Source organism: Coturnix japonica, chromosome 8 (genome assembly GCF_001577835.2).
Source record: "Coturnix japonica isolate 7356 chromosome 8, Coturnix japonica 2.1, whole genome shotgun sequence".
NCBI classification, from domain to species: domain Eukaryota; kingdom Metazoa; phylum Chordata; class Aves; order Galliformes; family Phasianidae; genus Coturnix; species Coturnix japonica.
The window spans coordinates 5,540,591-5,565,286 of record NC_029523.1 but is presented as its reverse complement, the minus strand read 5'-3'; the positions used below and the strand labels follow the sequence as shown (position 1 = coordinate 5,565,286).

Below are 24,696 nucleotides of genomic sequence, written 5' to 3'. Positions count from 1 at the left end.
AGCCATTGCCACAACTGATTTTTTCCCACTCACATGCATCTTCTGCTCTAGTCTTCACAGGTCTGAATTGCAGCAGTGTTTCATCAGCTCCATCCTTTGCCATGCTTGTCACCGCGCTGCTTGCAATCTTGATGTTCCTGAGTGTTTTACACTAATCCTACAGGCTGCGTTGCTCAATGGTTGCCTCACCACCATCACTTCTCAGCACTCCTGGCTGAATCACGGCGTGCTCGCCCCCACATCACAACTGGTGTCCCAGACATGCCAACCTTTCTGCTTCAGCTTCATTTGCTCTCACTTGGAGAACCATATCTACCATACCATAGAACAATAGAACGGCCTGGGTTGAAAAGGACCACAATGATCATCCGGTTCCAACCCCCTGCTATGTGCAGGGTCACCAACCAGCAGCCCAGGCTGCCCAGAGCCACATCCAGCCTTGCCTTGAATGCCTGCAGGGATGGGGCATCCACAGCCTCCTTGGGCAACCTGTTCCAGTGCGTCACCACCCTCTGGGTGAAAAACTTCCTCCTAATATCCAACCTAAACCTCCCCTGTCTCAGTGTAAGACCATTCCCCCTTGCCCTATCACCGCCCACCTTCATAAACAGCTGTAACATGCTATTTCAAGTACGGTTTCATCGCTTCTCAATATGCCTGCACCATAGCAACTGTGTGGATGAAAATGTGTCAGTGAAAGAGCTCCCTCAAGTGGTAGGAAATAGCGTTGAACGTGGGTCTCAGCGAGCAATTCCTTACAGGCACTGCAGTTGCTGCTCTTGCTGGTGTTTGGAGCAGTCAGATAAACAAGGGCGGTCCTCTCAGCAGAGGGCACTGGTCTCCTTACTCAAACATCACTGTATTACTGAGCTGAAGTCACCCTTCCCAAAAGAAGCCCTGTCGGGTTGGTCTGCAAGCTCAGAAATTCAATTGCTGACCTTCTGGCCGTGCCAAATTTGCATTATTTCCCCAGAGGCAAATAATTTTTCCTTTCCCTCCTCATTTTGAACAAGCCTTGTCAGTTCATCAAGTTTGTTTTTTTTGTTGTTTCAGGTGGGGACGTTGTTTCTTCGAGTCTCGTGTAGGTGTAACTACAGTATAACCCAGCTGAGCTGAACTGTGTGTCCTGCAAGTGCTTTTCTTCTTCTGTAGCATCCCAGCTTTATTTTGTCTTCAAAAGTAACACTGTGAGGCCATGGGGAAGGAATTGGGCTTCTAAGGTGCAGGGAAACTGAATGAGCTGCTGCAGTGAGAATGAATCGGCCTGGTTTTGTCTTTGAGGAAATACGTGATCTTCGAGGTCATCAAGAAGAGATCTTAGTCACTCAGGTGGTTGGGGTGCTACCTAAACTCCACGGTGAACACGATGGAGAAGCCAAGGAGCTTTGGAATGCAACCAGAAGCATCATGTTGGAAGTGGGTTTGCTTCTTCATAGTGAAAGCCCTCCAAAAACAAGAGGATGTGGGGAGAAGGAATACATGCCAAAACCACAGCCTGTTTCTCAGAGGGAAACACATATCTTCGTAAAGCCGTGGAAGGCCGAGTCTCCATTGCAAACTAAGAAAGAAGTTATGTGTTCAGCACGAAGCATCACCTCATTGCCACTTGGCTCTAATCTCTGCAGAGAGCTGACATCTAGTGAAAGCAGTCCCAAGCAGAAGACGTTTCTAAATCTGTCCCACCAGCAATTTGGCTGTTTCCATGGCAGTGATGCAGCCAGGCCTGCTGCTCTCCCTTCTGCAAGAACCCTTCCCAAGCCTGACAGAGAACACCATGCATTTGTAGCTACCTTGCCAAAACCTTCCCGTTTCTTTGCTCGGGGCTGTACCCATCTGTTCCTTTTTGCTTCCTCTTCACTTTGGAAATACCTGGCCAGAGAGGAAGTCTATGCATTTGTTCTCTGTTAAAGATTCAGGCAAAGGAGGGAGTGCTGCTGGGTTTGAGGGATTGGAGATGGCAGCGCCTTCCAAGTTTCCGAGCTGCCTTGGAAAGAAGTTTTGGGTGATGGTAAGGGAGAACAGGGTAGGAGCCAGGAGCAGAAACAAAGCAGAAAGAAAGAAAATCCAGATTTCTGTCTGTTCTCTCAAAAGAAGGAGGCTGAAACTTGGCATCTCTGGCCATAGCAACAAGTAGAGCAGTAAAGAATGTACAGACTTGGTACAATGCAGTGCTTTCTGAAAGAGATGACAAGCGTGAAGGAATACTTCCAAAACCCTGAATTCAGATAGATCTGTGACACAGCTGAGACTCTGGCAGCTCTCAACACTGTTTCACTGCAAGCGAAGAAATAAAATAGAGTTAAGAAGCTGGAAGAGTAGCTTTTCCTATCAGCCGAGGACCAGCAAAAATGGAAGGTTGTAATGGAACTGTACTGGGAGGCGAAGCAATATGCAGAGTTTGCTGTGTTTGATTGGCACTGGGCTGAGTTGATGTGGTTACAAAAACATCTTTGTGCTCAGCAATATTCCGTTGTTGGCCTGGTGCCTTGAGGCTTACAGGCTTTGGAAATATGGATGAGGAGATGAAAACTTGAGCTTGTTCAAAGGTTTTAAATCTGAAGATGGCAGAGCTGAGAGAGGGATTCTGAGTTCAGACATGTAGGTCATGCAAGAAGAGTCCTGTCTTCACTAGCAAGTTACTATGAAATACAGTAGAAGTGTTTCTGCTGGTTCAACCCTTGCTCACACACACAGAAAGTCCTCCTTACCCAAAGCATCGGGAGAAACAAGAGCTGACAAACAAACCAGAGGACAGGGTAAGCCTGAGGGAGGTAACTTCATCCTTTGCCACTGCTGTTTCCCTATGTTATGCACCCAAATTAGCACCATTAGGACAACCAGCAGTGCTTACTTCCCATGGTTTGTCCTCTTGTGCTTTCCTTGTGCTGGCTCCTTGCTTTTCATTTGTGAGCCTCTCAGTTGCAAAAGGCTTCCAGCATCAGCACTAGCAATCACCCATTTCTCTGCAAATGTTCCTTACTTTGAAGATGTGTCTCCAAAGATCACATTTCTCTGCTGCCTGATGATGAGGCACCGAGTCATGGGAGAATCACTGGTGTGATGCTACTGCAGTCTATGATTTGAGGAGGAAAGCTCCAGGCTGAAAGCTTTCTGGTGGCGTTCCAAACGAGCTGTCATGAGAAGAGAATCCAACGCACAAGACCTCAGTGCTGAGGGAAAATCAGAGGGTTTCATGTGCTCAGAGGAAAAGTGCGGAACTATAAATGCTAACTCAGTAACTCCCCAGGAATGAGCGTGTGCCATGCTGGGACTGAATGCATCATTAGCAAATCCCCGAGGCACATCTCTATTTCAGACTGCACAGTGTAACAGCTCCAGGGAACGTACAGAGGCACAGAGGATGCTGATAATTTCACAGTTTCTGCTTCCCTGTGAGGCAGAAAATAGAAATGCTATGAAGCTCTTTCCCAGGAACACAAAAATAATGTTTTCCAGGGTGATCAAAAGCTGAAATAGATAGCTTTGTTTTCTGTAAACTGAGAGAAAAGGGAACAGTATAGTCTGCTGCTGTCTCTGCAAAAGAAAATCACTCAGCTGATCAGGCAAGCCCTATGGACTGAAGCAATGCAGCTGGCCCCTTGCAGAAGAGACGCTGAGGGATGCAAAGCTGGCTGAGGTGAACAGAAACCTCAGGGTCACGTACAGCCCACAGTGGATTCATAGTGTCTCAGTGTCTCCTGCAGCAGCACAGACTATCAATGCATGTCACACGTCTGCCCTTTATGGCGAGCAACCCCTGGGAAAAAGCTTTGAGACAGATCGCTGAAGGTAATTTTGTAGTGTGACTGCATCCTGAGAAAGAAGAGACTGAAAGGGAAAGGCAGACAGCAGACAGCCAGGCGGTCTCTGGCATGCTGAGCTCAAATTCCCCTTTCTGTCACCCTCGGGTATGAGAAAATTGAGGATGACGCAGAGAGGTAACAGACACACTCCTGTGTCCGCCAGCAGAGATGGACAAACCTGAAGGGAGACTTTAACATGCTCACAATATAATCTCTATCAGAAAGAAGATGCCTGTGTTTCAGGCTTAAATGTCTCAACTTCTCTGCATAGTTCCCATTGCACAGTAAATATCTCAGCTATATGAAATGTGCTATTGGCTCTCGGAGGGTATTATTTCAGGTTGGGGTATACAACACAGCCTCAGGCCTCATTCGGTGCACACTCGACAAGTTTTCTGCTCAAAAGTAAATGGAAGGAAGGTTGTCCTAAGGAGGCAAGGCTTATTCAGCTGTCCTGTGTGTCTGATGAAGGGAGTGTCTGCCCGTCTGCTCCACCTTTTACCTCCAGTCACTTTTGAACCCGATGGCTGACTTGACACAGATCAGAAGGAGGAGCAGAGGTTGCAGAAATATTCAGCTCCTGTGAGTTTTGGGAAGAATTCAGCCAGGCTAAAGGACAGTCTATTAATAGTCTGAATGGAGGAAACCTGCAGATGATCTCAACTTTTAACAGAGTAAGAACATAAGCTGGCAGGGCTCATTGGTGCTCAGTGAGTCCAGCCTCCTGACCCAAGCACATCTAGCTCCTACGTTAGGCAAAATTGCTCAGGTTTTCATTTTGTAAACCTCCCAGGAGTCAGAGGATCACAAATGTATGGAGTGCAGCTCCCACGGCTCTGCTGAGCACTTCTCAGCAAACAACTTTTCCTCTCTTCTGCAGAGGTTTCAGAAGTGGCAAAGTCTGCAACAAACCCCCACTGCAGGCAGCCCATAGGACTCAGCTTCTGCACAATATATTTAACCAGCAGCTAGTTACTTTATTCTGTGTTAGTTAATGATTAAACGTGCAAAGGCCAAACTCGGAGACACGAGGCTTTGTATATCTCATTATTTGCTTTACCAGGAGCTACAAGGGAGGGCGTGCAGCCCTGTGTGAGTAGGAACTGCAGGCTACATATCCAGCCTGACAAGCTAATGAGAACAAGTCACTCATTAACAGAAGACTTGCTGCTAGGCAAACACACACAGCTGGGGTAGGGGAAGAATTTGGATGTGAAGTGAGACAGTCTTAAGGGTGTTTTCTTTCCATAAGATGTTTCCTACTTCTGCGAGTTTACAGTCTAACTAAAGACCACACAGAACACAGCAAGAGCCTGATCAGAGGAAGATTCTGGCTTGTGTGTTTTCTTAAAGGTTTGGTAACAAACAACTTCTAAACTTAAGTGAGGTTTGACTACAAATTACAAATTACACTGATCCCTTGGATACTGACATCTAATTCTGCATTAAAGTGCGAGGCAGGAACACAGTGCCCCTTGAAAGATGCAGCAATCGCTTACAATTCTTGTGTAACCAACTTAGAAAGCCTGGGAGGAAGAATCTACCAAGCCTTTGTAGCAGTATTTGAGACTGAACTTTAACAACTCGCTGGCTGGCAAAGCACTGGGAGCAATGAGTGACAGCCAGAAGGGGCAAGAGAGAAGAGAGAGATGGAGGAAGCACAAGGGGAAACAGGTATGTGAGGCAAAGAGCATGGGAAGGAAGCACTGATAAGTCTGAATTCAATTTAGTTTTAGCTGCACTTATTAAAAAAACAGGAGAAGGGTGTTTTGTCTTCTGAGATGTCTGCAAAACGGACATCTCTCACTGCTCAACAAATCAGAAACCAAAAGAATCAGGCTCCCAAATATGAACTGAAGCGGTGCTGGAACGCTGGTGGTAAAACACTCCTACTGACCCTACTGCAGACAAATGCCTAAAAGCCCCAATCTTCACCAGCACCATCAGCAATGCTGGGGCCACCTAGCGAACATCACACGCTGCCTTTTGCAGCCATCCCAGGTGAGTTACAGCCACCCTGATTTCCACAACCTGTCCTGGCGTTGCAGCAGCAGCACGAAAACCCTGACACGGGATGCACACGTATCCCTTATTCTTGGGAACCCTCCAAATGCCTCAATGGGGATTAAGCTTCTGCTGTCCTGAGCAATCAACAAATGCTTCGACTAGTATTGTCCACTTCCTAAATATGGGCCAAATATTTAACAGAAACATGTTTCTCTCTGTACTTTGATACACAGAAGGTGGATGAGTTGCTTGAAGCAAATGACAGCTGTGAGTTCATGGCATGTAAAGCAGAGCACTGCTCATCCACGATTGATCTTGTGATGTTTGGAGCACGCTGTGGATGTGCTGCAATGCATTCTTAGTGCTTAGAAACTTCAAGAAATGGAGATCTGGCAAATATTGAAAGTCAGTTCTGAAGCGATGCTAGAAATACCACATTTCTGGTCAGGCCTATTACTGCAGCATCAATACTGCCTTTGTTCCTCGGTGCTTTTATCCCTTTCTCAAACAGCTCATGAGATGGCAGATTGACTGGGAGCCCAAAGTTGCCAGGAGGGCAGTATCTATTAGGATAGCACATGTTGCCAGCCCTCCTCAAAAGAAACGGCCTTCTGACAGATAACCTATGCCTGATACTGCGTGAGCCTGGTGACATCACAGCTGGCTATAAAAGGTAGCACTGGTACAGGTTGAAAAACCTCTTAAGGGCAGTTTGTCACCTTGGTATAGTTAATAACTGTGACACTCTGTGAAGTAAATGCTTATTAGCCCATGTTCTAACAACATGGAGTGGTGTGGCTCCATGTCACCAGTGACTCAGTCACACAGGGTCAGATTCAGTTTGGGGAGCTGCTTCTTTTAGGCAATCCAGAATGGTGGGCACCAACCAGGGCTTGGCATCCCCTGTTACCTGGAGCCAGAGGAAATGATACCATTTAAAATACATTCCAAGCAGTCGGACATTAATGTAACCCACAGTGAGCTGTTACGTGTGCGCAAGCTGCTGATACAGGGCGTGAGGGATTTCCTAAGGCCTGAGGAATAAGAGCAGAGATTAAACACAATTCTCCTTAGTGCACCTAAGCATAATAGTCTCTTGATGTTGGCATCACCTTTTGAAATGCTAATGGCCTTCTTCTGGTTAGGATCAGTGAGTAAAGAGGCATTGGGAAATAAAAGTAGCATTCCTGTTGATGTGAAAGATTTGTTCTATCCTACAAAGCAACTGCAAATGGCACAAAGGAGCTGAATGTTTGTTGTCTCTCTGCAGCCCCTGGAGAACATACATTTTGTTTATGAGACAAACCATTTACAAATGCCAAACTCTGCAAAATCGAGCTGGAAGGATACCAGGAGATATCTGCACTGTGGAGTTCACCCACATCCATCAGCTCTGCACAGCACTGCCCATCCTGCACACAACCCCTCTGCTCATCCTCTCACAGCCATGTCCACACTAGGTCCTGGCACTTAGCAGTGGGTACCCCAGATAGTCTTTGCTGTGTGTTATTCGCAAGCCTGTCCCTATTTCCTCATCTCCCCAGTGTTCCTGGTTTATTAATGCAGTGCATTAAGGCATTTCTGATTGCTTGTGCTCCTCGCTCCTATTCACTCCAGCCTGTGTCAGAGCAGGCACCCAGACAAGAACTGGGTGCAGTTCAGGTGCATCATCTGTATCAACAATCACTGTTCTCAGCAATGTGGTGAGGACACCTGAGTCTGACAGCACTGCACCTTATCCATCAAGAAACAAACGCTGCCAACATGGCTAAAACAGCAGCTAGAATAGCTGAGAGGAGCTCAGGTCTTCCAAATGGCAGCAAGCATCACTGCCTCTCAGGATGGAACCTCCTCCCTTCTGCTTTAGCTGGAAAGCCTCATGCAGGATTAGAGAGGCTGGGGTTCGTTAGCACACCAATTAGTTACAGTGCACGCTCAGCCACCTGATGACACGATGCTGCTGTCAGCAGTGCCTGTGCAGCAACACGCCCCGTGTTATTCATGTGGCCGTGCCTTCCTGCTCCTCCATGCCCTGGGTCGGGAGGGGACAAAGAGGGCAGGCCCTGGGGGTTCACCTGGGGCCTTGTGAGCGATCCAAGAGGTGCACAGGGCTGGGAAGCGAACACAGGGCAGAGGGTACAGACAGGCAGAGCCCTGTCTCCACGCAGGACCTCCATAAAATCAGCCCGTGCAGTGCAATGCAGTGCAAAGCAGAGCCTACTACTAACCCGTGCTGCCCAACCCCTGCGCTGTGCAGGGCACGACCCGGCCCGACACGGCCGCGACCCGGCGGCACCGCCTGCAAGGGGCGGGCGGACGGGGCGGGGGCGGCCTCCCCGGGAGGACCGGAGGCGGCCGCGGGAGCCGCTCTGTCCCCCTCTCCCGGCGCTCTGTGGTTTAAGATGGCGGCGGGGGCCGTGGGGGAGAGTCCGTGAGCGCCAGGCCGGGGCCGGCGGGGGCGGGCGGGAGCCGCCGGGCCGCCAACGGGGAGGGGAGGAGCGGGAGGAGCGGGAGGCCGCCCCGCCGGGCCGGGGAGCGGCGGCATGTGAGCGTTGGGCCGGGGCCGGCAGCGCGGCGATGGGGCAGCAGGTGGGCCGCGTCGGGGAGCCGGGAGCCGGGCTCCAGCAGCAGCCGCCGCCCCAACAGCAGCAGCAGCAGCCGAGGGGAACGCGAGGGAGCGGAGCGGGCAGGACGGCGGGACGGAGAAGGGAGACGGCCGGGAGAGCGGCCGAGGGCGGCTTCAACGTGTTCGCACAGCACGGTGAGCGGGGACGGGCGGGGCCGCGCGGGGAAGGGGCCAGAGCGCCCTAATGCACAGCGCTTTGTTGGGGCCGGGCCGGGGAGGAGCGGCGCCTCGTTAGGGCGGGGATGGCGATGGGCAGCGCTGCCACGTCCCGGGGGTGCCCGTGTAACTGCACGGGCCTGGGGTACAACACGGCACCGGGTGTGTTTACGGGGATAACCGCTCCATGTGCTTGCCAGGTGAACTTGGGCTCTCGCCTTATCGAGGGACCCGCAGCGTGTCCGTCTAGATCGGTAGCTCTTGCTTTGTCAGGGTCTGTATAGCGAGGGGCTTTTTCCTATTGCCTGGGATGCTGCAGCTGCCATCCATCCGCGTCGCAGCTGAAGTTTATGCTTATCCCTTTCTGTCTTATCGCTGTAAACTGAAACCAGAAGTGCTGGGTACAACGTGATTCATCACTGTGATCTCTCCAAGGAGGAGCCCACAACTTCAAACCCCAATCCTTTATAACTGTGATATTCTGTTATCTTCATTTGGCAACTTACTAATACAAGACACAGTTTTTAAGAGGTGCCATAAATGGACTGCGTCAAACACCAGCACTGGCACTATAGATGTGTGCATGTGTCTGTAACCCTGAAGAACCAAATCTGCTCTGGTGAGCATCATGGTTTGCCTTGTTATAGGGGGATGTCAGTGTCTATGGAGCAAGGCTGTTTCTGACAATACATATTTCATTTTTCTCAATAGAACGAGCAGAGCCAAAAAGATTAAGGAACGTGCAACCAGCAGCCTAAATGTAAATATCATCTGCTGTGACTGCTGATATGAAAGCATCTATCAAAACAAGAGTGCAGCACTAAATCTGCTTCTTAACTTCTCAGTGTTATCACAGCTTTGGAGTTCAGGGAGCGGCATCAACTAGAAAACCAAAACAGCTCCACGCTTGCTTGAGATGCTTGACCCACTATTACTACAGCTAAAGCAAAGGATTACTGTTTCACTGCCTCTTTCAACTATGGTATCATTGATTTGATGCTTTATCCTGTTGTATTTTTGCATTTTAGAAGGCACCTCGTGGAAAACATAAAATAGAATAACACAAATTCAGATCTCTGCTGTACATCAGCATCCTGACACCTACAACTTTAGAGACATGGTAGAAATATATAGATTGCCAAGCTTGACATAGCAGGTAAGAGTCCTGCACACACCAAACTGATTTGCAGTGCTTAGGTACCACGATGAGTGCTTGGTTCTTGTTCTCACAAGGTACGTGTGGTTCCAGCAGTGAGGGAACCATTTCATTTTACTCAGGTTTTGGTCGCTTCAGTTACTTTTTTTGCAGGTGGCAAAGGGATACGTGGCTGTCTATCGTAGCTTTCACTTACTGACCTTCTCCTGGTTTACTTCACCTGGCTTCCTGCAGGCTTTCCTTGAACACTGCAGAGTTCTCCAAGACATAGAAAATCAACTGTGAATTTTGCAGTTAGGCCTTCAAAGTACTTCATGCTGTCATTCCTAGCATGTGATCTGTGACTTACAGAAGGAAGCAGTGGACCACCAAACACACTGGAGAGGAGGAGTGTGAGCTGAAACACTTGTATTCCTTTTAGTGCAGCTGCAGGGTTAACTGGATCCATAGAGACAGTCCCTCAATGGGGAGAAGCTGCAGCAAACACAAATTGCAGATGATTTTTTCCAGATTGGTTCAGCCAGGCAAGAAAAGTTCTTGGTGCTGCAGCCACAGGTCGTTTTCCTTCTGGATAAAGAGCAGGGTAGAGAACAGGAAGGTGGGCTCTCTCTTATCCTTTAGGTTGTTTGAGAGGAGGGGTACAATCACTGAGAACCAATGGCTTCCAATTGGTGTTGGTTCCTTGTATGGCCTTTAAACAGCGACACGCTCCTGTTTTCTTCTTGAAGAGCAGTGATAACCGCCTCCTGTAGCAGGGTACTCTTTGGAATGGTGTCAGATGCTTTTCATCTCCGAGAAGACTTGCTGAGTGTTGTAGAAAACAGACTGCAGGAAAATGAGATTATTTAAATCCTGGCTGGGAGGCCTTTGCTATACCTGTTAGCAGCACTGCTGCCATTGCCTTGGTGATATATTTTGGGGTAGCAAAAGGCACCGCCACACTTGAGCTTTTGATCCGACAGGCTCAGGACATTTGTTCCTTGTTTTGTTTTCTAGAGGAGGAGTTTAGCAACCTTTTACTCAGTGCATCAAGGTCAAGCAAGATAAGCCTATACTTTTAAAAATAAAATTATCATTAAAGCTCCCCTAAGGCAGTTGGAGTGCTGTGCCACATGATAAAAACGGCCTAAAATAGGAAGAAGCACAAATAAGTGTCCCTTTGAAATCCAGCGAAACCGAAGGGTTGGATGCAGGAAAATGGAAAGAGGGAGAGAAAATAGGGTCAGTTTAACAACTGTACTTTGTGGGCCTCCTAAAATGCTCTTTATTTTTCGTCCCAGTGAAAAGCAGTGAGCTTGGGCCAGAGCTCCTTGCCCGCAGACTTTCCTGTCAGTAAATGCCCTATGCAGATGGAATATAATCACTGTATTCAGTGCCTGACTCTTTGTACTGTAAATCAGAAATCTTGTGGGACCATACCGTATAAATAACTCTTAACTAATTATTTGGGGAATAAAGCATAGCTCAGCTAAGTGTCTGGAGGAAAGTCTCCTGCAGAATGGAAATTACAGGCGTCTCCTTCCCTGCTGCACTGTTCTCCATGACAGCAGAGTTACTCCTGCAGATTCTGTTTGATACTCATTTTCATACCTTAAGTTGCAATTTGTGCATCCTGTGCTTCACAAGTGAGAAGACAACGTCAGCTCAGAAGGGACAGAGTGATACAGAGCACAGATCCATTTCAATTCCTGACATACATTACATGTATTTCTCAGGTACTGTTCACATACACAGCTGAAGGTAAGGCTGAAACGAAGTTGCTGACAAACACAGTGATCAGAACTATCTCAAAAAGCAGATCTGTGGTTTCTCAGCTCTCTGCATGCAGCAGATGGCGCGGTACAAGTTGTTCTAGCAATATTTCACAAACTATTGCTTGTAAGTGCAATGTTTGGCACATTAAAAATGTGTATGTTTTTCCCCCTCGTAATAAGGACACAGCCAAGTGAACAAATCAGTGGTGAGTGGCTCTGTGAGCTATTGGGCACAAAAGTAAGTTGTCACAAGCGGCTTCAATCATCTTTTTTAATCAAGCTGAACTGACAGCTCCTGTAATTAAAAGAAGGTTGGACTGTCTCCTGGTGACGCTGCAGCAGGGCTGTCTGCAGGAAGATCCTGCTGCTAATTACAGATTCTGGGACAGTAGGCTTGAAGTCATGTTTTCACTGGCATTCTGAAAAAGTGACCTGTTCTGTGACCCACTTGCTTCAGCACATATCAGGTTCCTACAGCAAGCCTGTCCTTGCTCTGATCCAATCATACTTTCTAGATCTTACTTTATAAATACAGCTAGATAATTGTTAGCGTGGTTTATTCTAGCCCATTCCTCTTAGTTGTCACAACTTCATGTTAGCTGTCTTCTCAATGCTGCTGACAGCTGACTAGTTCACGCTCCTAAGATACTACACAGAAATCCAACTAATATAAACCAAGCAGCAGCATTTTATGCCCACTCTGGTAGGGATATGTGTGCAAGATTCTGGAAGCTGTACAGACAAGGCTGCTCAGTGACTTGTCAAACTCATTTTCACCTGCTTGTGTTTCAAGAAAGCCAAGGATGGATGAGAGCAGAGCAAAGCCCCACCTGGGTTATAACTGCTTCAGAATCTGAGGCCTGGAACCACTGCTTGCCAAATGGTTTGTTCTTACAGCGCTATGTAATCAGGAGTGATGCAGGGCTTGCTAGCTGTGGTGTGAATGGGTTCTTGATTGGTTTTGCAGCTCAATCTGCAAATAGGCATTCAGGTTCCTTGCTAACAGCATTCAGAAGAGCATTTACTGATGAAACAATCCCCAGGGCTGGTTGGACCACCAGCAGCCTGTCATTCCTCAGCAGAGAAACACAAGTTTGTGCCAAGCTGGTAACACAATTGAGTTCTTGGGCCTGATTTTTTTCTGTCACTGTTACATCATTATCACTGGCATCTGTCTGGCTTTGTGGTCATGAAATACATTGTTTTATTTTAAAGACTGATCTCGGTATTACCCAGAGATTGTTCTCAGTAGAATGAGTGAGTGTTAGAAAACCATTGAGGCTTCCTGTTGGTAACGCTACAAACCACAACAACAAAGCTTAGTTATATCACCAGTATCTGCTTAGGAAGTTTCCCGTGCTTTGTGGTCTTTATAGGAAGACACAGGCACCTCCCGCTATGGCTGCTTATTGGGCGCACATTAACTCTTGATGCAGGCAGCCTTTTAATGCTCTACCTTTTCATCACGGGAAGGGGACACAACAATGATCAGAAATGCTTCACCAAGAACTGGCCTGATTTTGTGTCTGTGTTTTGTGGTGGGTTGGGTTTTTTAAGGGTTATTTCAGTGTTTTCCCTACAATTGAGTTTTTCCCATTTCTTTCCTCCCACCCTCCTGCCCAAACCCATAACAGTGTCTTCATCCACAAACATTCTGCATTTGTGGCCCTGTGCACACCTGGCCTATTTCTCCTTCCTTCTTGTTATAATTCCAGTAACAAAGCACTGAGTTTTCATCTGTACTGTTCTTGTTTCCCTTTGTCTCAAGTAGAACACACAGAAACAAAAGAGGAAAAAAAATCTGCTTACCTTCAGAAGGCCTCAAGTAGACACAAATCTCCAGCAAGATGCTCTTACCTCCACTGCCAACCCTTAAATGAGGGCTGGGTAGGGGTGGATCCTGGCTCCATCCCTTTGGTCACTCAGGTACATTGCATACACCTGAGCTCCCCTGGGTTGGCCTTGCCTTCCATCAGGTGCTCCATCACTGCTTCAGGCCATGACTTAGCATTACTGCCATACTCAAGTTCAGTTAGGCACTGACCTTTCTGACCTCAACCCTACACAGCCCTAGCAGCTTCCTTACAATCATCCCATGGTACCTGTCTCTGTTTCCACTGCCTGTGCATTTCCTTTCTGCTCTCCACTTTGACCAGCAGGTCCCAATTCAGCCACACCAGGTTCTTGCCTTCCTTTCCTGAGCTCCTCCACCTGGGGATGGAGAACTCTTGTGCCCTAAGGAAAGCTTCCTTAAAGCTTCATTTTTGCACACTGGAGATATGATCTCAGCTGTTCAGCTTTAGGAATAATGCTTTAAACTACTCTTTTTTCCTCAGTATTATTTCAAAGCCTGTGCTGCCCTGGCTTCATTTTGCTAACCAGCAGTGCCACAGAGTTAACAAGGCTGTTCAGTCCTCCTGCTGCAGCTCAGAAACGTGGGGGAGGCTGTGCAACTGATAAGAATATCAATTTTGTGTTGCTGTTTAGAAAACCAAAGAGCAGAAGGTATATCTGAAATGTATTAAATGATGGGAGGAGTCTAGAGGAACGATTGAGTTAAAAGGCCCTGAGGGGATTTCCAAAGAAATCATTTTAAAGTGTAATTTCTGGTCCGGAGACCTCATGTATCACAGCTTTCCAATCAGTGAGACTGTGATGATTGTTCAGGAATAAATGAAGTCTTTGTTTTTGCAGACTTTTAAAGAATTGGTACAAGTGATGTCATCTGGGAAGAGTGAACTGAACTCTTCAGAGACACGTGAATAGCATCCGAGATCTTTTGGAGCGGTCTGTGGCATGGCTTTCTTCCCCCATTAAGTGACTGGGTCCAGCAGAGCTCAGGGTTATGCTGCTCCGAGCTGGGCTCGCTGCTCATTTCATGCAGCTTCTTACACACACCGACTTTAATTGTAAGGCTTTCTTTATGTCCAGTACAAGAGGGAGAGAAACTGTGCCCTTTGTCTCTGAGCTGAATTGCAGTTCCCCTTCTATAACTATCTTCTCCATTATTAGAGAATGAAGGCTGTGGTACAGGCAGGACCTGGATCAGCTGCTGGGAGCCTTTCTTTGATCACTTGGTGATGGCACTCAGTTCCTGTTTAGTTTCAGACCTGCTTTCTTCACTGGCTGGATTGGCATCAAGCAGTGGTGAGCTGTATGGTTTGTACAGTAACCTGTATGAGAAACAAGGGGCTGCTCACTGCAGCTCAGCAGAATCCATGCTGTGCCTTCTGACCAAGTAGATAGATATTTCTCCTCTATCTTTTTCTCTGTTTGTTATTATTATTATTTTATTTTTTTTTTTTGGACAGTGAGAGTTGTAGAGCCTGGGAAGGGACCAGCAGTGTTTTTGTAACTGATAGCAGCATGAAAGCTGTGCTCTGTCCCAATTACCCAGTGAAGCACAGCAGAATACTTCCCCACTAATCATAAGCTCTGTGCCTGTTACTCGGTACTATATTTGTTGGTTTTAGTCAGTAGTTATTTGTGGCTGGTTTTAAAATCTCAAGAGAAAACAGAGAAAGCAGAGGTACCACGTCGGATTAAAAAGGCTTTGTCTGGGGGAGATCCTTAGAATAAGTAAGGAAATGGTATATCGTGTCTTCTCAAGAAGCTCTGTTGGTATCAAGGTTTCCATCACTCTGAAATGAGCTGGTTGTTCTTGTTAGAAGCTGAGGCTTTGGTTTGTATCAGAGCAGTAACTGGAGTCTGATAGGAAGTGCAGAGGAGCAGCCAGCCTCTTTTCCTCCTTCTATCTCCCATGGATGCGTTGGGTGGTTTAAGAGTGCTGTGCAAAACTGGTGGCAGCTCAAACGGTGGTTTGTATAACCCTGTTTTTACTGCCTAGTGAAACCCATGTCTGGCAGCTTCAGCTCTTGCTTTTGTCATAACAGCATCCAATGCTATGCCAGATTATCTGTTTTCTCTTTGTAGGTCATTATCATTAAATATACTTAAATTCTTAAGGGCAACAACATCAGAGTGCTGTGACTTTCTCTGCCTGCCTTGTGGTAGTGTTTCTGCTAAAATGCAATGTTTTTCTCATTTCATGGGCTGGGGTTAAGACATAAGTTGGTTTCCAGGTCCAGCCTAGCCAGACTAACATCCAGCAGTGCCCAGCAGTGCCCAGCAGTTCACAATTAGGAAGAAGGGGTAAATTGCTGCTGCTTTAGGAGAAAATCGTTTTCCAGCCTACCACGAGAGGGTGCTGCAGTGCTTTGACTTAGTTTCTCTCCTTGTACAGGGTACTTGTTAGCCCTGAAAAGGAAAGTTTCCTAACATTCCTATGTTACACTGAAGAGTTGAGACGCTCATGGGAGCCCTGACACTCCTGTGTGTTCATCCTTAAGAAGCAGCCCACAGCCAAGCAGTCACATTGCTGTCATTGCCTCTAGTGCTGGTCAGTGACAGGCCGCATTAAAAGGAATGCACTGGTCACAAAACAGACTTTAGGTAAAGAGATATGAAAGCATGTTTTAAAATATAACTAGGACTTCTGGTATTCATATTACTGCCCAAATGCAAGGGCATGAGCTCTGCTGTACTGTAGCTGTCCTTTTCTTCTTCCCTGCACGTTCCTAATTTGTTCTGAGGTTGAGGCCTTAAGTGCATTTCACATCTTAACATCTGGCTTTGTTACATCCCCCCGTCCATTATTTCCTCTTACAGAAAGACTGAAGCACTCTTCATCACACATTTGCCTCCCCGTGCTCCCCCTCCTTGGCCTACTGGGAGATGAGCTCGCCGGTTTTTAAACCATAAAAGCTATTACAGCAGCAGCATCTCAGTTTGTTAATAGGAAAACAGGCTTCAGTGCATCACCTGCTCTGGTACAGCAGTGCTTCATTTAACCAAACTGAAGATTACCCTTCCCGGGATTACTCTTCCTTTTTGTGTTGTTTAACACGCATGCCCTTGTTTCTTCTGTGGTATTTATCTTTCCTGTCACTTGCATAAATATAATTGTTTTTTCCACTCTGCTTTTTCTTGCTCTGAGCAGGTCCTGCCCCCTTCCTTCTTATCTTGTTAGCGTGATATCTTCCTATCTGACCATCTCCTCTCCCAGTGGAGCAGTCTGTCCCCTTGTTCCCTGCCTTGGCGGACAGATGAGGGCTGCCAGCTCTAGAACCAGGAATGCAGACATGCAGGAATCAAAGGAAATGCTTTTTCCTCCCCATGAAGATAACTGGCTTTGTTTAAAGATTAAAAAGAATGGATATTGAAATAAGTAAAAATCTCTGCAGTTAAGGAAACCCATTTTCTTTAGCACTTTGCTTCTTAATCTGTTTTTCCCATTGATAGGATAAGTAAGTTTATAAAAGGCAGTGTTTCATTATGGAGATAAGGCATGAGGCACAAGCAGACAGGATGGTTTGTGCTGCAGGGCTAACACTTTGAAGTCTATACCATACACTAACACTGTGTGCTTTCCACAGGTCCAGCTTCCTTTCCAACTATAGAGGCTTTGTGTTGTGCTTCACCCTGTGACAGGTTTGCTTCTCTTTTTTGATGCTAGAATTTAACTTGCTCTAATCCTACTTCATCACTATGAGGAAGCGCAGGAGACTTTATGGAGAAAGCATGAGTAGTGTTGTACACCAGCTGTTTTTGAAGTCTTATGTGCTTTGTACTCAAAGCATCATTCATTAGTTGGGTGCTGAAAGGGTTTTGTAATGAAAGCTCTAAGTGCTGTGCTTCAGGAGGGATGGATGACCAACACCAGTTTGAGTTGTGCTCTGACACAGCTTCAAGCAAGTAGCAACCAGCAAGTGACTTTGGTTTTAGCTTTAGACCTTCCCCTGCATAGATGGATCTTAACACGAGATGAATCCCAACAGCTGCAGAGGGCTCCGGTTGTCACAGTTTTTCCTAAGTCCCTACTGACGGTCTTAAGGGCTACAGAGCCCCGTTCAAGTAGTCAGGATAATGCAAACCTCTTGTGGCGGTGTGACTAAACAGAAATATTGCCCATAGAAACCATTGTGGTTTTAGTTCTCCTTCCTCTTTTTCTCTGCCTCAGTTGTACCTTCCTCATGTGTGCTGGCTTTTCCCTGTGTTGCCTGCCAGCCTTACGTGCTGCACTGCTTCCATTAGAGCCAAGTGCCTTTAGCAGTGGGTGAGACCTCGGCACCCAGAGCTGAAGGAATGACCTGCACTTCATGGGTTTCACTTAGATGATAGCAGCCACCTTCACGTAGTAAGAACAAAGCCAGCACTTGGTTTCTCCATAATTACATTGCACCTGTCATTATGCAGGAAGCCCAGCCCTGTCTTCAGCAGTGACATCATTAAACCTGTATAGTTGAGCTGGGTGAGTCAGTCTCATTCCTGCTCATGAAGCATACACCCATTGTCAGTTGTAATTTCACCTTGCTGGGGCCAGCAGTAGCAATGCCAGTAGTAGGAGGTCCGTTACTTCTAACCTCTCTGCAATATTCACTGCATCTAATTTTTGGGAGTTGCCTTAAGAATGTCTGAAGAAAGAAGACTTGGATTTTGTCCTTCAGGAGGGATGAGGTGTCAGTGTGAAGTTGGGTAAACAAAGGCCTTGGTTATTTCACCTCCTTGTGTCCCAGACAAATCCCAGTTGCATCAACAGGTCTGTTTGTTTCTCTAGTAATTAAGACCGTACTTCTTACACTGGTAATATTCGGCTGTATTCTAATTAGACCAAATTCTCAATAGAGAAGTTTGACTGAACAGTCACATTGGACGTGACTAATAGAAGGATGTACCAGCCTGGATGACTCAGTCCTCTTCAGGGCTCTCTGATGTATTTGGTCTTAGCAATGTGATGTTTGCCATTAATCAGTTTTTCCAGCTCCAGAACCTGAGGTGTGACCCTACACGTTGAAATGAATGGTCTTGCTAGCAGGAAGAAGCGTCAGACCCCACGTGGGTCTCTGGTGGGTGTTTGTGAGGCTCTAATCTCTGTATTTCATTGCTGCATTTGCGTGCTGTGTTCCTTGTGGGTGCTTTAGTCACTCAGATGCTAGATGTGGAATAGGTTTGCTTCAAAGAGGCTCAAGAGGGAGAGTGATTTTGAGAGGAGCAGTTGCAGCACTGCCTGTTGCTTTGGAATTTCAGCTTTTAAGACAGCACCTGGTGTGCTGCTGTCAGCCCGGTCCGAGCCCTGATCCCAGAGGAAGCACTTAGTGTGGCTGCTTCTTGGAGGGATACAATGCAGCCCTGTGTAACCCAAGCAGTCAGCTGTCCTGAAAACCTGCACGGGCCAGCAACAACTGGGAATGCTTTTCTGTGGAGTGGGAGGAAGAAGGAATGAGGCGGAACTCTGTCAAATTAGAAGATAATCTCAATGTAAGATGCTAAAGGAATCTTTCTTGGGCTGTGGCAGCAGGAGGTGTGGGGGCACTGGGTGAGGCTCCCTTCTGGATGGCACGGCTACACCTTGGTCTTGATTTACATCTCCTAAAACAACTCCCAAATGAAGCAGCAGTTACATGTATCCTCAGAGCTGTGGGGCACGACTGGCAGAGACCTTGCTGTGAAACAGAGCACAGCTGAAGGTCAGTAAGCTGAGCTCTTATTTTCTGCCTCAGGTCATGGGTGGGTGCTGGGTAGGGGTAACCACTGCTCTGCAGAGCGAGAGGAAACGGGATGCTGAGGCAGCAGCAGTGCTGGCCTCCCACTGGGAAATCCCGGCCCTTTCCTTCTTCCTTCCTCCCTCAGAATATATATAGTTCACAGAGTAAATGAAGCGTTGGGAGAGGTGTCACCCAGAGGCCAGAGGAGGCATATTCAGGTCGCCCATTATCTGCACTATTCTTCCTAGATCCAACTGTGCACTCTTGCACTGCTCTTTCAGTTCAGCATTTTCCCTTACAATGTCTTCTCACCACAAGATAGCAGTATTTGGTAACCAAAGCCAACCATACAGCATACTTAAGCACCAGTTATATGTCTTGCTGGAATGCATTCACGTTTTTGCTGTATGAACAAGTGTGAGGAATGCAGCTACCGGTGAGCTGAGTAAGGAGACTTTGTTGTTCCTTTAGCTCCAATATGCCTGCAATTCTAACTGTGACTTCTTGCAGCTTTGATTGCTTTTAGATTAAGAGTACAGGACTTGTTCAGCCTTCCTGTCTTTGAAGGACTCTTTCCCTTCGAAGCTGCATTAATTCTTCCTGATTCCAGAACGACTCTTCAGGAAGCGTAATTTCAGTGAGTGCATTCTTGTTTTTAATACTAGGTCTGGATACACGAGGGCTAAACACCACTGTTAGTCCATCTTAAAAACAAATGTATAGCACAGCCTGGGACTGACAAGCTGTCTGCCCTCAGTAGGAATCGTGTGGGTTTGTGTTACCCCAGTTATTTGGCAGCTGTTGGGAGCGGCCCTGCTGAATGGAGCCCCTTGTCTGCTCAGCAGAGCCAATTACAAGTGGCTGGGTTTAGCCAAGGGGAAGTGGAATAGCAGCCAGTTGCTAAGTTTAGGTTGATGGACGTGTTTCTCTGACTTCACCACCCGTGCTTATTCACACTGCCCCGCACAGCAGTGGGTTGGGGCTGAGAAGGAGCAGGAGAGCTTGGGCTCAGCTCCATGTGAAGGGCTGCAGTCAGGACAGTGTGCCATTTTGAGCACACATAGGACAGGCATCTCTTGGATAAAAGGAAGCACTGACTCATTTTCTGAGGCCCATGTATTCCGTGGAAGTGAGATGATAAGTATTGAGTTAAATATATAGTAACTATTTTACAAACTCTTCTTCATCCATGGGAAGAAAATGGCTGCGGACAATTGCTTGAGCAGCATCTCGGTGGCTGACAATTGAGGCTGACAGCCCCATGATTTATTTTTAGCTCGAGAACTTTGTTTAAACCAGAAGCACTGTGTAGCTTTGGCAGTTGCTGCATATTCACAGTGGGTGGATAGAACTGAGCAGTCTCATCTGCGCTAACAAGCATTCTGGGATCGTATTAAAGACTTAAACTCATGTACTGGAAACTGAAGCTCTATCAGCTCACCTGGGGAGCTGCACCCTCCGAACATCTCTCAGCAGGTAAGCAGTGCCAGCTGCACAAGGTGCTCACCAGTACAGCCACTTGGGCTCAGCTCCTGACATCAGCTCAGACTGATGTAGCAGATTGACGTTTTGACTCCTGAGATTGCAGGTTGGTAAGTTAGACTCTACTCTCTCCTTCTAAGCTTACCCTGTAACTGGAAAGGCTAAAAATAAACCTCAGAAAGCTGGCTGAGGAGTAGATCAATGCGATCATTGTTCCAGGTGCTGAGCGTAAGGAGAGATCCTAACACTGCAGTGCTTCTTATTGGAAGTCATTATGTCACTTGGAAAGTAGCCTGGACATGTATGTCGTGTTGACTCCAAGGGCTGATCAGTTGCTGCTTTACATCTGCAAAATGACCCTCCCAGCAGCCAGGCTACATCAGTGTAGGTATTTCTGGCTTGCTTAGGGGTTTTCAAGTAGTCTTTTTGTAGAAGGACTCTTACTTCAAATGCTTGTCTTCACACTGGGTGAGTAAATAGCAATCCATTTGATCTGCGTAGAAGTAGATAGTATCTCAGCTTTGATCTGGCCAGAATAATGACTCCTCAGGAATTCCATGGAAGTGTTATTCACATTAAGCTGTTTCTCCCCCAGAGTGCTGCTTGAATAAACCTAGATGACTTGCTGTAAGCTGTCATAACGTTTGGCCAGCCCACCTTTCCTGTAGGGCTGGGTGACCTAATCCTTACTCTTTATACTGGAGAGCTTTACTGGAACTCACCACGATTTGAGGAAGAATGTTAAACAGTCTTTTGATCTACATGTGTGTGGTTTCCCAGTTATCTCTGCTGGTGTCCCTTCATAGCACTCCTTTTCCTAAATCTCCCTTGTGGGAGCAAGTTGTAGTCTACTGTAGGCAGAATTCAGAGGAACAAAAATCAGACCATCATCATCACCTCTGTACTCAATGGAAGGAGGTATGTAATATAGAGCACCTAAAGCTGGTGGTCTCTCTGCTTCTTTCCGGATACCAGTGTTGCTTAAGCTTGATTTATTCCATTCTGAATTCTGTATCAGAATGATGTTTCTTTACCAGGAAGAAGCTGCAAGTAGGGAAGTTCTGCAGTGGGTGATGCTGAGGGCAGTGGTGTGCTGGGAGAGTCACTGACAGCAAGGAGATGTGCTGACGGACACCACCGAGGTCGATCTGTCTGTCTGTCAGTCAGTCTGACCAGGTATTGCCTTCACTTGGCTTTCCATCTCAAACCAGCTCAAAAACATGTCTTCTGTGCCACCACCCACTGCTTTCACCATGAAATGAATGTGGAGGAGCATCTCATGCAGCTCTTCGCCAGGTTTAGAATCAATCTCTTCTTAAAAGGTGAGCTATATGGAGAGCTTTTGGACTCTCCAGTACCAGAGATCAGTTGTTAACCTTTTCCTGTGTCAGATGCATTGATACCTGAGGGAAGGCAGCACACCAGCTTGGCTTGCAACATGCTTTTATGATGCAGACTCCTCATGATGCAATGTTGTCACTGACTCTCATGCCTCCTCCCACATTCTGTCTCTCCCAGCTTGAGACCATAAATAGAAACCTATTCCTTGCCCATCCCAATTGCCTGGCTTGGAGCTGTATTTCTTGGCATTATTCAATGGGTTGTTTACGGTACTTAAACCTCACACCACTGTGGGAGGCCCAGAGACTAATTATGGATCTGTGCTCAGCTCAAACAAACCACATTATTAAGAGGCTGCTTGCTTGCAGGAGAGGAACACCTAGGAATAACATGGAGTTGGGCTGCCTGTATTTTACCAAGGCCATATGTGAGCTGTCCAAAGCCTTTTCAGACGATGGTTTTTATGGTTGCACACATGTCAGCAGAAAGTCTAGGTGGTCCATCGAGGTGAGGCCTCAAGTCTGTTACTAGGGTAGAAAGTTCATAGGCCTGCTTCTGTGCCACTGAGTTATTAGACAGCAGCTACTTGGCCTGGCCAGCATTGGTTTGCTCCTTAGGATGGATGGAGTACTTCTGCTTAGTAGGAAGTGCTCAGATTTGGTTTTAGAAACAAAGCTGCTGTAGAGATTGATACTGTTCCAAACATGTCAGCAAAATAGGAAACCCTCTCGCTGCTGTGTTATCAATGTTGTGTCCTCATCTTCATTAATGCAGAAGGCCTCCCTCTAACAAGCTGGTTGAAGCTCCTCAAGCCTAGCATGAGAAGTGATGCAATGGAAAATGGCAGTTTTACCAGGAACCATTCATTACTTGACGGTCCAGTTCCTGTGGTCCAGGCTGACTAATGACTCTTTGTTACTCTCTTAGTCTTACCATCAAGGGTAAGAAATGAGACTGGGTAAAATAATAGCGTGGGTTGATGCTTGGTTTGGAAACTCCAAGTGGAAATACAGTGAAAGATGTGGGTGCATGGGGATCTTGGTGGCCTTCTGTTCAGGTGTCCTCTTGCAAAACAAAGAAGGGAAACCCAGAACACTCACCATGTGCTTCTTGGTATTCAGTGATAATGTCGAGGTGACGCTGTCCTGGAGCTCTTTGCCTCTCTTCCTTCCTATGAACAAGCCATGTTGGCAGCACCAAACCCTTCAGGGCTGCATTGCTACTTGCACTTTGGTTAGGAGGCACTGATAACCTGCCAGTTCCAGGTATAGCAAATTTTAGAAGCTGCTGGTACAGCTCATTTCAAAGTAGTGCAGTCAGCAAAGATTTCCTTACGTTTCATTTTCTCATTGCTGGAAAAACTAAAGCAATACCTCAAAAGGGAGGATGTAAGGGGCAGAGGAAGGTTAACCACGCTCAGGAAACAGCTTTGAAGGGCACCACAGGGAATAACCCGAGGAGCTGGAAGAGCTGCTCTGCCTGAAAGGTTGCTGCTTCTGTCAAACAAGTTGAGTGCACCAGAATTCGTGTCTTACATTGCGCACTTACTGTGAGGGGAATAGGAACAGGATGTTTGCTGTGGATGCAGATGTCAAAGTGACGGCCTACACGCTAGAATAACTACCCAGCAACATCAGTGTGAAGGAAATGATGCTTATCCCGAAGTTAGAAAGAAGCCTGGTTTCATTCTGCCTGAGTGCACATACCAGGCCTTTACAAACCCACCTGCTGTGCAGGGATGCTGGTGCCCTGCCCTGAGCTCACCTACAGACCTGCTGGCCATCACAGCTCAGAGAGGCTACAGACTCAGTGCCTGCATTTCCATGCTGTGCTTGTAACTCAGATTCATTTCCTCCTAATCCTTCCTTGTTCCAGAGGTACCACTTAGACATCTGTCCTATTTTAACGACCAGGCTAACAACTATTTCACTTGTTAAACTATTGCTGCCGATCCTCACCGAGCAGTAAATTAATACATAGCCTGCCATTTCCAAAGACCATTTCAGACCCACCTGAAAAGCTTATTCACTGCAGTTATTTGCTCTGCAATTCTTTGTGTGTTAATAAATGCACTATTTCACACACCAGTGTAATAAAGATCATTTGGAGCACACAAGAGAGAAAAAACAAACTGCAAAAGGAAGATCAAACAGGAAAATGGTGCCCTGGGGGTTCAGAGGTAAAGGCAGCTCAACCTTTAGCTGCTGGGTAACATGCAGCAGGATCCAAGAGCTTTGTTTTGGAGGAGAAAGGATTTCCCTTGGTTGTCAGGAGAACCTTTGGAAGCCAACACTATGTAGGTGTGCTAATGTATTCTGTCTGGCTGTGATTTCCACATGCATTAGAGGTGGTGGAGAAGGGAAAAGCTCATGATACAGCTCACAAAGGGGGAAGTAACTCTTTGCACAGCCTACATCCTTTCTGTAGTGACTTCTCACACCCACAGCCTTACACAAAACACATACACTTCTAACAAGCCCGACTGCTCATTTCTTACCTTCAGTCTGAGCCGTGCCCTCATCACACGAAGCAGCTGCCTTCCCCTCAGAGCTGCTGCCTGTAGAAATGCTGCTCTTGGCTGGTGAGCTGCAGCAGCTTCCCCCCCTTTACAAGAGGCCAAAGCACTTGCTGCCCTTCCCCTGTTGCCTTTCATACCCTTCTGCAGGCCCACCAGGTGTGGGACTGCCACAGTGATTGCTTCTTCTTTAACCCTTCCTCCTCTGCATTAGAAAGAACCTGTTGTGCTGGCAGCCCTATGGACTGCTGGGGCTCCTGAGGGCAGATCTGGTTTGTGACAGGTAGTTTGGTGCTGCCCTGTCAGAGGGCT

At 47.0% G+C, this 24,696-nt stretch overlaps 1 protein-coding gene and 2 long non-coding RNA genes across 4 annotated transcripts in view; 1 reads left to right on the top strand and 2 right to left on the bottom strand.

Annotated features, from left to right (window-relative positions):
• The first annotated feature begins 8,175 nt into the window (after window positions 1–8,175).
• ABL2 (ABL proto-oncogene 2, non-receptor tyrosine kinase) overlaps window positions 8,176–24,696 on the top strand; it is a 30,392-nt gene continuing 13,871 nt past the window's right edge. For both annotated transcript variants that reach the window (XM_015869683.2, XM_015869684.2), the window contains exon 1: window positions 8,176–8,571. In XM_015869683.2, the coding sequence (XP_015725169.1) occupies window positions 8,388–8,571 (184 nt within the window). In that variant the 5' untranslated portion in view covers window positions 8,176–8,387. The remainder of the gene's footprint in view (window positions 8,572–24,696) is intronic.
• LOC107317237 lies at window positions 8,973–13,426 on the bottom strand. Its single transcript, XR_001556780.1, has 2 exons — window positions 13,312–13,426; window positions 8,973–12,799 (listed from the first exon to the last, which is right to left on the bottom strand). It is a non-coding gene; the product is annotated as an uncharacterized LOC107317237 (long non-coding RNA).
• On the bottom strand, window positions 18,438–24,652 carry LOC107317238. The gene is made up of 2 exons (XR_001556781.2): window positions 24,367–24,652; window positions 18,438–23,416 (listed from the first exon to the last, which is right to left on the bottom strand). It is a non-coding gene; the product is annotated as an uncharacterized LOC107317238 (long non-coding RNA).